Source organism: Seriola lalandi, unplaced genomic scaffold (genome assembly GCF_002814215.2).
Source record: "Seriola lalandi dorsalis isolate HSWRI2012SDOR001 ecotype SW California unplaced genomic scaffold, Sedor1 jcf7180002053930, whole genome shotgun sequence".
In the NCBI taxonomy this organism is placed as follows: Eukaryota; Metazoa; Chordata; class Actinopteri; order Carangiformes; family Carangidae; genus Seriola; species Seriola lalandi.
This window is the reverse complement of record NW_019524483.1, coordinates 320515-334372: the sequence shown is the minus strand read 5'-3', so window position 1 is coordinate 334372 and position 13858 is coordinate 320515. Positions and strand designations below refer to the sequence as shown.

The window sequence follows — 13858 nt, the reverse complement described above, 5'->3', positions numbered from 1 at the left end:
GGGACAATTGAACTATTATAATAGTTATGAATCATAAGAAAAGCAAATGCTCTGAATTGGTGAAACCAACAAACAAAACTGTTTTAGGATAGTTAGTATAGATAGTATATTTTAACATGAGTTTATATTTTTATTCATAATTTAACTTTCTCATATCTGTTTTATATTTATATCATGTATTTATGTGCTTTATGTGTTTTATCTTGTGTTTATTACTGCTGCACAACCAGTTGGCTTTTGGTACGAATGAAGCGATAGAATTTGATTGATAATCAAACATCGGGCTTTTTTTCTTTTAGGATTTGATCTAGATTGCATTGGCCCTTTCTTTCATCTGTTTCTTCTCGTTCTTGTTTTTCTCCTCTCTGTCTCTCACAGTGCTCAGTGGACTGTGGACTAGGGAGGAGGACAAGGGGTGTGCGTTGCGTCAGCGACCAAGGCAGCGTGGTGAACGACAAGGAGTGCAACTCCAGGCTCCGTCCACAGGGAAGTGAGGAGTGCAACATGGGACCCTGTGTAACCAACTGGTACTTCACCGACTGGTCCAACACTGTGAGTAACACCCATACACAGACACAAAGGAACAAACGCTCACAGCACTTCACAGTAATCCTCAACACGATCTTCCACTTTGTTTCTGTCAGTGTTTGGCACAGTGTGGCCCCGGGGTGCAGAGGAGAGAGGTGGTGTGTCTGACTCGAGGAGGGGTCAGAGAGGGTAAAGGAGGAGGGGACTGTGTTGGGGAAAAACCGGCAGAGATGAAGGCCTGTAATGGGGGTCCCTGTGTGCCAACAGCCATGTGGTACAGCAGCCCCTGGACACAGGTAGGAAGGAGGAAATAGAGAAGGAAGAAAATACACAGACCTACTTTGTTTGGTTTTGGTTTTTTATTTATATTTCTCTATTTAATTTCATGTCAAATTCTGCTTCTCGTATAAAGACAGTGACAAACAGATTGCTGATGTTGTGCAGGAATTCAAACTTACTTTCTTTAATTTACCATTTAACATTATTTAACTTAAATTTATGTTTTGTATAGTCTTTTGTGTCACCTTGCATCCTATTCGATTCTCTTTTTTGTATATAAGGGTTTTCTCTCTTTATTTTGAAGTAGTATAACATTGATTTTGCACTGAATACAGCTCCTGTATTCCTGGTGTAGATTATATGACTGATTTTTGGTTCTTTTTCCAGTGTAACGTCCCGTGTGGAAATGGAACTCAGCGACGAGACATCATTTGTGTCAACAAGATGGGGAATGATTTTACTGTCGCACCAGCCAATGAGTGTGCTCATCTGGACAAGCCTGCTGCGGTCCAGGAGTGTGAGATGGGAGAGTGTCAGCCCCAGTGGTTCACGACAGAGTGGAGCGCGGTGAGAGAGAAGGAATAAAATAGAAATTACAGGACAGAAGAAGCAAAAGCGGCCAGGACAACTCCAGTACAAGTGTCAGAAGATTGTTGGCGTATTTGGTGCGAGTAACAACATATTATTATGATATCATTAACTCTCTTTCTGTGTCTCTGCTGTTGTTCTCAGTGCTCACGCTCTTGTGGGAAAGGCTTACAGATGAGGGAGGTACGATGTCTAACACCAGACAAAAAGCACAGCCCTGAATGTGATTCCAACACCAAACCTGAACAGGAGCAAATCTGCAACACAATACCCTGCAGTCCACAAGTCTCAGGTTGGTGTGTGTGTGTGTGTGTGTGTGTTGATGTGACAGCGCATTTATGTGTGTCTTGGCTCTCTTCCTACCAGCATCTCTCTCCTCCTCTTTAATCACAGATGAGAACTGCCGGGACAGACGCCATAACTGTGTGATGGTGGTGCAGGCCAGGTTGTGCGTCTACCACTACTACAAGACCGCCTGTTGTGCCTCGTGTACCCAGAGTGCTCAGCGTGCGAAGAGGCAATGACCTGCCAAGCACAGACAGCCTAAGTGTGCAGGAAGTTGAGTATTAGGTCAAAAGGGCTGATCACCCTTTAAATGATGAGTCTGTAGAAATGGACAGCCCAGAGTAGATATGTGATGGCATGATATTCAGATAACATTCAGCTATTTTCTCCTGAGTCTTCAGGTAAAACACTGTGAAAGCAGCCGGTTCCTTTTACTAGTTCTCCGCATAAAGTTTTACATCGTCTCTTAGAACCACATATTCCACTGAGTTTGCTTCTAGTTACTTTGTGCATGAGCTTTAACAGGTTCATAATGTGTCACACAGGGCTGAGTGATGCATTTACTGTGATTTCCACTCATGAAGGCTCATTTCTATGGCTGAGAGATGATAATGGAAGGTCCCCGCTGAGGACACAGCCGTGGTTCAACAGCAAATTTAGCTTTTGTTAAGATTCCTCCTAATCTACAGGATCTTGAGACAGATTTAGTCAGACATGCATACCACTAATTATGTGCTGAACAAATAATTACCATGTGTGCTAGATAAAGTGTTTATACTGTAGTTCTGTGTGTGCTGAAGATCTACTGGAATAGATCTACTGTTTCTCTCTACGCAGCAGATGTCCCCCGCTGAGCTACAGTGGCTACCCCCAACTGAGCTAGAAGGATTTCAATTACATATTGTATGTTTTTCTGTTGTTTTTTTTTTCTGTTTGCCAAAAATATTTCCTCAAGTGTCCTCTTATTGTTCAGTTCAGTATTTGGACAGACAAACCAAAGGAGTGGGGTGACCATGGCAGTAAGTGACCAAATAAAATATATCAGAGCAGGAAGACAGAGGTGAGGAGCTTCCTGAACAAGAAGGATATTAGACAGAGATGGTAATCAAGCAGCACAGACTCTGTACAGTCCTTCAACGTATTCATGTTAACATACATGTGTTAAAATACATCATTAAGGTGTGAAGACTCATAGTTGCAGTTATGGTTTTACTAAACGAAAGACAATGGTGCTCAATAAATAGATTTTTTTTTATGACATTATCAAGTGATAAGACTGAAGTTGGTCGTATACTTTTCTTCTTTTCAACAAATCACATGGAAATACTAAATCCATCAATGTATTAGTCTGCCTCTTAAGACTTTCTGACTTGCCAACCATGTCTCTGACACTCCGACCCAAGTCCACTTGTTCTTGCTGAAGATTTGAAGCTTTAAATGGCTCACAAATATATAGTGTAATTTTTTTAAAGGCTCTGTAATTTTCTAAAATAGCTGGGCACTGTAAAGAGTGAATTGTGCATTTGTTAGGGAATATTTTCTGCTGTGGTATAACACACATTAGTGAGATTGTTTCAAAATAAACTACAGTGCATATGTCCATCATAATGAAGGAACATGTCACTCAGTGCAACATTATTTTTTAATAGTTTTTGATAACAGTGAAGCTCAATAACAGAGAAAAAAGTTAGAAAAGGCTGGGGTTTTTGAGCCAATACATGTTAGTTTCAAGTCATTGGTAGTTTTGGTCTTTTCATGGGATTTGTTGACAATAGGAAAAACAGAATGTCTCCTTTAACCATGACCTTGGTGACGCACAGGTTTGGTGATGTAAAATGAGTCAATCCTGACTGACCTAATTTTTCATTTTAGTGATCATATGGCACAATGACAAAAAAATCACATTTTAATGTCCACCTTGTTTCCTCACCTCATCTCAATACATCCTTTCCACCATCGCCTCCTTGGGAGGAGAGGATGAGTCTGTCCTATGAGAAAAGGTGAAGCCAGAATTTAAAAAAACCTTATGAAGACTAGGAAAGCTGCTTTCTTATAATAGTCTTTTATTAAATTCAGTTGATACAGATCTAATGCAACCATTCTGCTTTGACCTGAAAGTAAATATTTTGCATATTGAAGTGGCAACCTCTGTATATGTGTGTAAGTACTCTTTATGCTTTTTCTCTTTCTCTTACACTGACTCTTTTTTACTTAGCTCTCTTTTTTTCCTTTTCCAACCCCTCCCACCAAGAAGCATATACTCACACTCTGCCCACTCAAAGGTGAGGAGGATTCTGTATATTTGTCAGATATGTTTTAATGTCTATAATTTCTTTTGAACATAGTCGGTGCTTATGTTTTATTACTGAGTAGAGTTATCAGAAGTGTTGTTGTAGGCTGCATTTATTCACATCTAATTGTCATATAACGATTGTATTTTGCTTTTGAAAAGTACACATGAACTGTGGATGTTTGTGATATGGACGTGTGTGTGTGCATGCGTGTGTGTATGGTTGTGTGTTTTGCGATCATGGCTTTGAATGTGTCATTCTTGTCTCTAATCCCTCGTAGTAGAAATTACATTTTATATAAAAACAAAAAAAGATAGTAATTTATCTATTATCTAAAGAACATGTAATTTATTTTCTGTTTTAAGAGGCTGTAGCATTTTTTTTTTTGTTACCACCAGAGTTTATGAGATTGTTATTATTGATACATGGATGGATTTTTTTTTTTATCATGTAAAAACAAAAAACAGTGTGGGAAAATTATTGAATTAAAATCTTTCATTTTAAATAAAACTGAAACAACAGAGACATTAAGTGGTGTCATGTTTTGTTTTGTTTTTTGTCCAGTGAATGAGATTGATATATCCAGTTTCCTCCAAGTGATGGCGCCATTGAGTCTCTGAATGACCAGGTTCAGTTGTCCTCAGATATTAGTCTCCTACAGGGTAAATGTCTGTTTTTGGTGGTAAGTCTGTATTTAGACTGGTTGTGTGCTTGTTTTATTTACCTTTATTTAAGAAGTCTCCAAAGAGCTGGCCAAAATGGCACAGTAAAATCAGTAATTTTACCACATTCCTGTATAGAACAATTAACAGTATAGGACCTGAAAGACATTAAATAACCAATAAACATTGTTTAAACGATCACATTCCTCATTAAGCCTGTTTCATGTGCAGTGTTGTTTTTAATTGTTTGATACAAAGACCAAGTTTCCAAATGAAGTCCACAGTGGATAATGTGAAGAAAAAAAAAAAGCCTAGTTGAGAAAGGTCAGATACGTCTTGCTGCCTGAGGTGTAAATGTAGGAGTGGCTGGAGGAGTAGGAGTATGATGAGCAGAGCCAAGGCAGGGAAAAAGAGTTTGAAAGTTTAAAGGGCATAGCAACTTTGTTAAACTATATTGTTGCTAAAGTACAGTAATGTATTGTAGGCCTGTGGAAAGGCATGGTGTAGAAACAATGGCCATGAGCCCTATATGAATACTCTTCATAGACTTTTTTTTTAAGTATTACATAGCCTAATCCTTGAATCAGCTGGTACAATGATACCTATCATATAACTATGGAATGTAAACTATAGTAGAGCCTGCCAGGTGATACTTAATCTGTTTCTAGAAATTTTTTGTTGGCTATTGGCCGAGGGTTTTTTTTTTTCATGCATTGGCTAGATCAGTGATAATTACATTAAAATAATTAAATCTTGAAGCTGTAAAGTTTTATAAAACTGTATCTGTAATTTGTTTACTGCTGTGGATGTGCATTGCTTACATAGTAACATAGAGTTGAAGTTTTTCTCTTCTCGGCATCCCTGGTCTTGCATTTGCGTGCGTTGTTTCTTCTTCATCGTGCAGGGAGGCTTAACAACCCTGGTGGCGTGCTGCCTGCACACCGTTCACATCCACAGGGCGCAGCGGGCATTGCGTGCCTCTTCTGCCGGTGCTGGGTTTGTAAGAAGCCCCTAGTGAGGTGATATATACATGCAAGTTTGTGTGTGTGTGTGTGTGTGTGTGTGTGTGTGTGTGTGTGTGTGTGTGTGTATGGGCAGGGTGTATATGGTGAATGGATGTGGCGGGGGATGCTGGCTCACAGAGGGCACGAGGCAAGGCAAGCAGATGGTGACCTTTTGGAGTAGATTACCATGAACCCTATGACTCTCTCTTTCCACTTAGTCTCTTACCAAGACTCTGATCACGCACACACATCTTATAGATTAGAAAAGGGTGTGATATTGCTGTTTAGCAATGGAAGCATCCTGTCTTTACATAGTAGCCCAATGTCGGCCGGTTTTCCAAAGTACAGACTGTAAAGTAGGCCAACTCCAACCCGGAGCTATCTCTCCTTCCCTCTGTCACACATTTACTCTGTGTGGGTGTGAGCGTGTTCTCTGGATCGGGCGTGAACAGCTGTAGTAGTCGTGACTGCGTGCTCGACGTCGGCGGCGCGCTTTCGGATTCACTTCGTCAAGTCAAGAGGCATCGTTTCAGCACCAAGGCCAGGGCTCGCGGCTAGAACAATAGGCGGCTCCGCGCACGGTGTAGCCTAGGCAACGTCTGAAAAGTTTCTCCCGCAAACCGTCGCTCAGTCAAAGCGATTAAAAATACTTCAAATGCTTCTGAAAATTCGTATTGTGGATATTTACATAGCACGTAGCAGCGTTGAGTTTAACGAGTTTAGCCGTAAAGGTAGTTGAGTAAGTGAGAGACGATATTGTTTTTTTTTTCGTGTGAGTACGGTGATGAAAGTTATTGACGGTCCCTGTGAGTTACGTCACAGGCTAGCAACCGCTTTGGTGCTAGGAGGGGGAGGGGGAGAAAGAGAGTAGGGGAGATACCGGTAAAGGACGTGGAAAGCCATCCAGCCGTTGGACGGGAGAGACACCACAAGAAAACAGAAAATAGCGAGAATATTAAGTGAGAATAGCCTCCACTAACAGTTGAAACAGCAACGAAAGGCAGAAAGAGGCTGTTACAAGAGTACAAGCAAGTTTAAACAGTTGGAAGTTACCCAAAATTTAAGCTGGTTAGCCCGTTATCACTTTGTAATTTAACAGGAATTAAGAGTGGACTTTCGTGAAAGTGATAACTAACTAGCTAGCTCGGTGCACTCTGGATTTCGAGAGTCGGGAGGTTGGTTGAGTTTGAGTGGGACCCGTGACAAGCTGTAATATAGAGTCACCTGCCAGGACTCTCCTCCGCCACCTCCAGACCTGAAACACGGGGTTTTTGTAAAAACACAGCCGAGTCTATAGTGTCTGTACAGCGAGGAGGAGGAGTGGGAGAGTAGTACGGCAGGCACAAAGAGCGGAGAGCATCCAGAGAAGGGAGGAAGGAGGACGGCACGGAGGGAGCGCGGTGAGGACAACAACGGAGACCCAACGGAGAGCATCCCTCTTTAATTTCTGATCTGCACAGGCAAGACTGTGCTCATAAGCATCATCTGTAAACGGTAAGCTTTAATGTATGTAGTCTGTTAATTTCCTTGTGTTGTTTTGTTCTGGTGCGTGTGTATGTGTCCGTGTGTGTGTCTGTGTGCGTGTGTGTGTGCGTGCGTGTGTGTGTGTCTGTGTGTGTGTGTGTGTGTGTATACATATGTGTGTGTACATTGAGGGGAGATCGGACAAAGAGCAAGGGAGCCCCATGACATCCGTGTGTATGCTGTAACCTACAGCTGGCTAAACAAAGAAACCGCTCTATTGCAATGATTTACCCCCAGTCACGCTGTTTCTTCTCTTTTTTATGTGTAGGGACCCTGAACGCCGTTTATCCATCAAAAGGTAATGCATGCTTACAGATATTTTCTCCATATATAAATTTTTTTTTTCTTTTATTGGGGTAAAAAGTGCCATTAGTGTTTTTTGATTGGCTAATTAACATTTGCATAATTGTTTTTCCAGAAGCCACTGGAGCCCTTTGTCATCCGATTGGGCAATAAATATTCTAAATTATTACGCAAATAGTCTTTAAATTTATTTACATAATGGTGGCACACATATTACAGTCTAAGGGCACATCCAAATAAGATATTTTGTTAAGAATTTATGCTAGTAATATTTTTTATTTTTTATTCTTTTCTAACCTAGAAATATTCTAATACTATTATAAATGTCATATTGTAAACATAAGTTCCTTAGGGAATATTACAAACATAATGGCGATTCTATACAAGTTTTTAAATCTATAAAGTGTATTCATTATGAATTGATTGTTCTATACCATAAGCCACTAAATTAATGTTTTGAGGATTATTATTGTGATTTTTGATCATGGTCTTCCTCTGTTTTGTTTTTGTCTCCACCTTTCCGGATGGGACCAAAAGACCCATCAAGCATCTCGTTGCTTCTCTCGAGGGATACCTGCTTCTGATCTGTTTGCCCCTCAGCCCCTGCAGTACCCAGTCGCCCTCTCCACTCTGTCCCGATGAAGGAGGCCGACGCCATCAAGCTGTTTGTGGGGCAGATTCCCCGGAATCTGGAAGAGAAGGACCTCAAGCCTATTTTTGAGCAGTTTGGCAAGATCTATGAGCTAACTGTGATTAAGGACAAATACACTGGCATGCACAAAGGTAGGTCTTGCCATTATAGCACAGCCTAAACATAGAAATACAAATAGATAGATAAATAGATAGATAGATGGATAGATGGATAGATGTGACAGTAAGGCAGATAGATGGGTGGATTTTCCTGCACTGAGTGTCACTTGTCTCCATGGAAACTGTCACACCTCCTCTCGTCTTCATCTCCCGTTAACACTGCAATGTGAGATCAATATGACAGGCAAACAAACTCAGTTACTACATGAACGCTGTGAATCAAAAGCGCTTTTATGCATGAGTATGATTGTTGCAAAGATAAACTGCCTATGTAGACAAAACATGCTTGTTTATGTTCCACAGAATAGGATATATAAAGGTGTGATGGATAGCTTTATAATATAAGATATATTATTGAGAGTCTCCTGATTATGTTAAAGATTAAGAGTCTTTAAATAATGGCTACTTGTAACAAAAGATCAGGAATAAATTGTAGCAAACACACACACACTCTCTCTTTCTCTCTCTCTCTCACACACACACACACACACACACACACACAAACACACACACACACGGTGACCTGGGGTCCTGTGTGTTATGAACCAGATTAGGCTGTATGCTCCAATCAGTGTAATGGGCCTGTAAGCCTGGGTGACACAGGGGAAAGAATCTGTTGTTTTGAGAATCCCCACGGTCACAGTAAGCCCCTCTTAAAAGCAATGAGATGGGCCATAAGATGCATGTGTGCCTGTGTGTGTGTCGGTTGTGTACTTTCCTATGTGTGCTTTAGTTTCTTTCTGTATGTATTTTATTTATCTTGTGGCATTATGGTGAGTCATTCTCAATTCCTCAGATGTACACTCTGCGTGAATGTTTCCTTCCTAATGGTCAAATCTTCTCTTCTTTACTCTGAATCTACATTAGTCTATCTGAGATGTCACTGGGATGCTAACCTGCTGCTAATCTTGTTGTCTTAGTGCTGGTGACAGGTGTAGTAAACAGCTCTGGCCAGCCAGCTCTACTACCTACCCCTCCCTCATACACACAGACACAGGTACAGCACATAGGAAAACAGAGGGAGTGTATTTGGAGTGATCGTGAGGCATGCATAGTGGTTGGTATAGGGCAGGAACCTGACTGTGCCAGCCTGTAAGGCCTTGTTAGCCCCGCGCACGTCTGTGGTGCTGTCGTGTGCTGACTCGTGCCGTGCCGTTCTGAAATGTGCCGTGCTGTGGAGTGTCTTTCTCTGCTCTAGAGTGCATCATCATGGTGTTGTCAAGTATCATCACAGTGCATGAATATGTATTTTTTTAATCCTTTCGCACAGTGATAATTCAGACTAGGTGACAAGTAACTAGGGAAGGCATCAGAAAAGGAGAAGTTTAAATGATTAAAATGGTGTGTGGCTATGTGTTTGTAGGGGAGTGATACAGAGACAGAGATGGAGAATGACAAATCTTGGAGCTACTCACTGAACTTCTCTATCTTCACCCCTTTTCCTTCTCTTTTTCTGTGTCTCTCTGTCTGACAGGATGTGCGTTTCTGACGTACTGTGCGAGAGAGTCGGCACTGAAAGCCCAGAGTGCTCTACACGAGCAGAAGACACTACCAGGGGTAAGTGCACATCACAAACATACACACAAACACGCAGCCCCAGACAGTACACACCTCACACTTATGCAACAATACTCACAAGTTTGCATATACACTCACATTACAAGAGCCCCCTCTCCTCTTACATGCACGGGCGCTGCCAACTACCTTGTACACACACACACACACACACACACACACACACACATACATACACACACACACACACACAGTGTGTAGCTTCACATCAGTGTTTGTCTGTGCAGTTGGATGTTCAGCTCCCATTAGTAACACTGTGACATAACATAACATAACAGCCAGCAGGCGTCTTGCTGCTAAGGACAAACACTCCCTCTCACCGGAGACACATACGGTACTCCGTGAGCATGATCATCTCCATTTCTCTATCTTTCTGTGTCTCTCCATCTCTCTGTCGGTCCCTCTGTTAGCCTCCGGTGATAGCTCCCGCCTAGAGAGTGTGTGTAATTAATGTGACCATTCCCCTTTGTCTCATCCCAGTCTCCCTCGGTCTCTCTAGTGAGGGATCGTGTGCTGCGGCTGGGCAGGGGTAGGACACTGTTCATTATGGATGGGGCACAGTGCTGGATCTGTGTCTGTCTCGTAGGCTGTACCTCTCTGTCGTTCCCTCGCTCTTTTTTTCTCTCTGACCTGGTTTCTACTGCAGTTAACAACAGATTTTACAGTAACTGTTTTGGAACATTTTGCAATTTTAACCTATTTCTTAGACGAAAAGTAGTGTGCACAACTCCCCAGCCCAGACAGAGTGCTGTGAAAGTATAGGACGTTTTGTAGAAATTACGTTTTCCTAACTATATCTAAACTTTGATTTATAACAGTTATAACAGAATAGTGAATGTACCTCTACCATCTCTGAGGCTTTCTGTATCTCATTCTCACTCTCTGTCAGTCTGCCACTGATCAGAGTTTCAGCTGAGAGTTTCAGCTCCTCCTTCTCTGCAAGCTGGGGTGTTGATAAGATCTCTGTGAGAAAAGGGTTGGAGGGGGGCCTGAAGAAAAGGCGTTGGGGGAGGGGAATGTTCTAACACACGTGCACAAATCCCTGCATACATACATGTTGCAATCATGCATGCTTTTTCCATACAATTAAGGAATATCTCTGCATTCATACATACACACTCACACGTAAACATAACATGTTAATAATGAAATTAATCCAATTAGGGCCTACTAAAGGGTCTGACCTTTCAGCAGAAATCACCTGTCCACTGTCTGCTGTGTCTTGTTCCTCTCTCCCTTGTTGCCCTTTATTCTTTGACTCATCCCTCTAACCCTTTCCACTGGGTTTTACTTTATCCTTTCGAGCTGATGACATCAACAACAGGCTCATTGTGGCAAAGGAAATTATCCATAAGCCTGCTTTCTGAGCAGATAAATTGTGATGAATATTCTGGACACACGGAGGAAACATTTGCAGGGAGGATACTCATTAGCACTACAGATTTACTAAAGACCCAGCACACAACAATCAGAAGCACCACTCCCCGGAGGAAGAGAAGTACTGGAACGAGGGTGTGGCTGTCGTGTACTGGGTTCTAAATAAGCCTGAACTATTAATGTTAGCACATTACTGTTTCTGCATGTGGCTTTGGATTTGGAGTGTCTTGCCTTCCCCTTGAAGGTTTATGAGAAAGAGATATCCCTTATTCTGTCCAGTTTGAGCCGAAAGTTGTCAGAGTAAAGTACTCGCAAAACATTGAAAAAATGTTTGAAGAAGGGCTTATTTTAGCATGCTTGTCTGAGTTCAATGAATTGGTTGATTAGTAACAGTAAACGGAAGCTATGTCACAGTCACACAAATGTCACACAAATGTTTCTTACTCAATTCCATCAATAACCCTGTTAATCACTCAGATATGTTGACTACTGCTTAAGTTTGATATAATTTTGCAATGGATAAATCAACATCTCATATCTCCAAATAATTCCAAAGTATTATTTTTGGTGTATTTACTTTAGCTTGCAGGCCTCTGCATAGTGCAACACCTCCTCTCCCTGTGTCTTTTCTAAGGTTTAGCACTGCTGTCACTTTACACTACCTGTCTATACCCTTTCTCTTTTCTGTGTGTATTCCTTCTTCTTCCTCCCCCTCCTTGGCAGTTGCCTTCTTTGACAGGATCTAGAAATTACTTCAGAGGATTTCTCCCTCTCTTTCACACATCCTCCCATTGTCCCATTCTTTTCTCTCCCTAAGAATTTCTTTTTCATCCCTTCCTTATTCCTTCTTTTATTTCCCCCCAACCCTCCATGCTTTCCCTCATTCCATTTTATCTCTTTTTTCCCCTCAAATCCACTCATTACTGTGTTCAACTCCTCCCCTCACGTCCTCCACTTTCTCTGCACCAGTAGAATATTACAGAATGTTCCCTTCACTACCCCCAACCCTTTCATCGCTTGCTCCTTTTCCTCTCTAAAATCTCTTCATGGTATCCCTCTCTCATCCCCCCTTTTCCCTTCCTGCTGTCTTTTACTCATTTTTTTCCCTCACTGCACACTCACGCTTCCTCCTCAGATTCTCATTTCACAGTCATTTATGGTAACCCTTCTCCTAAGACCTCTTCTCAACGTCAGTCCTTCTCTCTCCATCTCCCTCCTCCAACCCCCTCCCCCCATGAGTTCCTCTACCCCTCGTCTCATTTCCCCTCCTCTTGATTAGTTGACCCTTTTGACCATTTCACACCCCCATCTCCTCCCTCTCCTCCCCCTCTCCCCTTCTTCCCCGGCTCCACTTGTTAAGCTGCATGATTAGTTTCTCACAAACTCATTTTCATAGTACAATCCTGGGCTCACCGTGGGGCAAGCAGGCTGAGGTGTGTGTGTGTTTGTGTGTGTGTGTGTGTGTGTGTGTGTGTGTGTATGTGTGTGCATGGTAGTCTTGGTGGAGTGGGACTTGAATCTTGGGATCACTCTTAATTGCAGGCATTGGTTGAAAGTCAGGCACCTCATACAACCTCATACAAAAAGAACTGTAGCATCACACATTCATACAGATGTGATTCGCTTACACCCATGGCCAAGCAATTAAGGTTTGGTGACAAGTTCAATGCTACAGAGCACTCTGGCTGCTCCTGTCTGCCACTCACTGATGGGATTTAACGCTGATTTAACAGTTCCAACCAGCCAGTAGAGGAATGAATGGAGAGAGATAAACACAGAGGGATGCAGAGAAACTATACCACAAATGTCCCCCGCTATGTTCAGCAGAGGCAGTAGACTGTCAGATCGGAAAATGAGGAAAAAGGACAGAGGGATTGAGAGAGAGAGATGAACAGATGGTCTTATCAGAATGTCCTGCGCCTTGTGTTTAATTTGGACACAGAGAGGGAAAGAGAAGCACAAAGGGAGCACAAGATGAAAAGAGGGAAAGAAAAACAGAAAAAAAGAGAGAGAGATGCCTTATATTAGTCACAGTGGCAGAAATAGTGGAACCACTAGCAAGTTCCACTGTAGCATACAGATGTTGTGCTGTATTAGATGTGGTGCAGAGATTCCCCTCTGGGATACATCCACATGAAAGAGCACATGTTTAGCTGTCACATATCAGTGCTTATTTGCACTTGAAAATTGAATTTCTCATACACATTTGCATGCAGGGGTTGTGCCAAATGGGAATGATGACAGAAATATGCAGTGAGGTAACAGGACAGGACAAATAGAAAAATAATCAGGACAAAAAAGCATCTCCATTAAGCAGTAATTTTTATTTATTTCATTACTTTTGATATTTTAGAGGAGCCAAGTTTATGCTTGTCATTATCATATCTGCATACATGACTTGTATCACATTGCCACAATAGTTTTCATTACACACATATGATTATCTGCTGTTCAAGGGACTAGAGGCACAATAGTTTAGCGAGTAGTATGTGTCTAGTTATTCCAGAGATGGTGGCATTAGGCTGATGGCGTGTGTCCAAGGTCAGAGGCCAGGGCTCAGCCTCTAGTCAACAAATGCAGGGGGGCTGGTCTCAGAGCTGTAAAACTATTCTGCAGGAGAACCAGTAGGACA

At 41.9% G+C, this 13858-nt stretch overlaps 2 protein-coding genes across 4 annotated transcripts in view; both read left to right on the top strand.

Annotated features, from left to right (window-relative positions):
* adamtsl4 (ADAMTS-like 4) overlaps nt 1–4502 on the top strand; it is a 35449-nt gene extending 30947 nt beyond the window's left edge. For both annotated transcript variants that reach the window (XM_023402350.2, XM_023402351.2), the window contains exons 13-17: nt 379–552; nt 645–824; nt 1195–1374; nt 1540–1687; nt 1789–4502. In XM_023402350.2, coding sequence (XP_023258118.1) covers nt 379–552; nt 645–824; nt 1195–1374; nt 1540–1687; nt 1789–1919 — 813 coding nt within the window. In that variant the 3' untranslated portion in view covers nt 1920–4502. The remainder of the gene's footprint in view (nt 1–378; nt 553–644; nt 825–1194; nt 1375–1539; nt 1688–1788) is intronic.
* A 2014-nt stretch (nt 4503–6516) lies between these two features.
* celf3b (cugbp, Elav-like family member 3b) overlaps nt 6517–13858 on the top strand; it is a 28064-nt gene continuing 20722 nt past the window's right edge. For both annotated transcript variants that reach the window (XR_002760585.2, XM_023402364.2), the window contains exons 1-4: nt 6517–7131; nt 7430–7459; nt 8002–8247; nt 9749–9831. Coding sequence is in view for 1 of the 2 variants with exons in the window: in XM_023402364.2 (XP_023258132.1) it covers nt 8103–8247; nt 9749–9831 (228 nt within the window). In the remaining variant the exon portion in view is untranslated. The remainder of the gene's footprint in view (nt 7132–7429; nt 7460–8001; nt 8248–9748; nt 9832–13858) is intronic.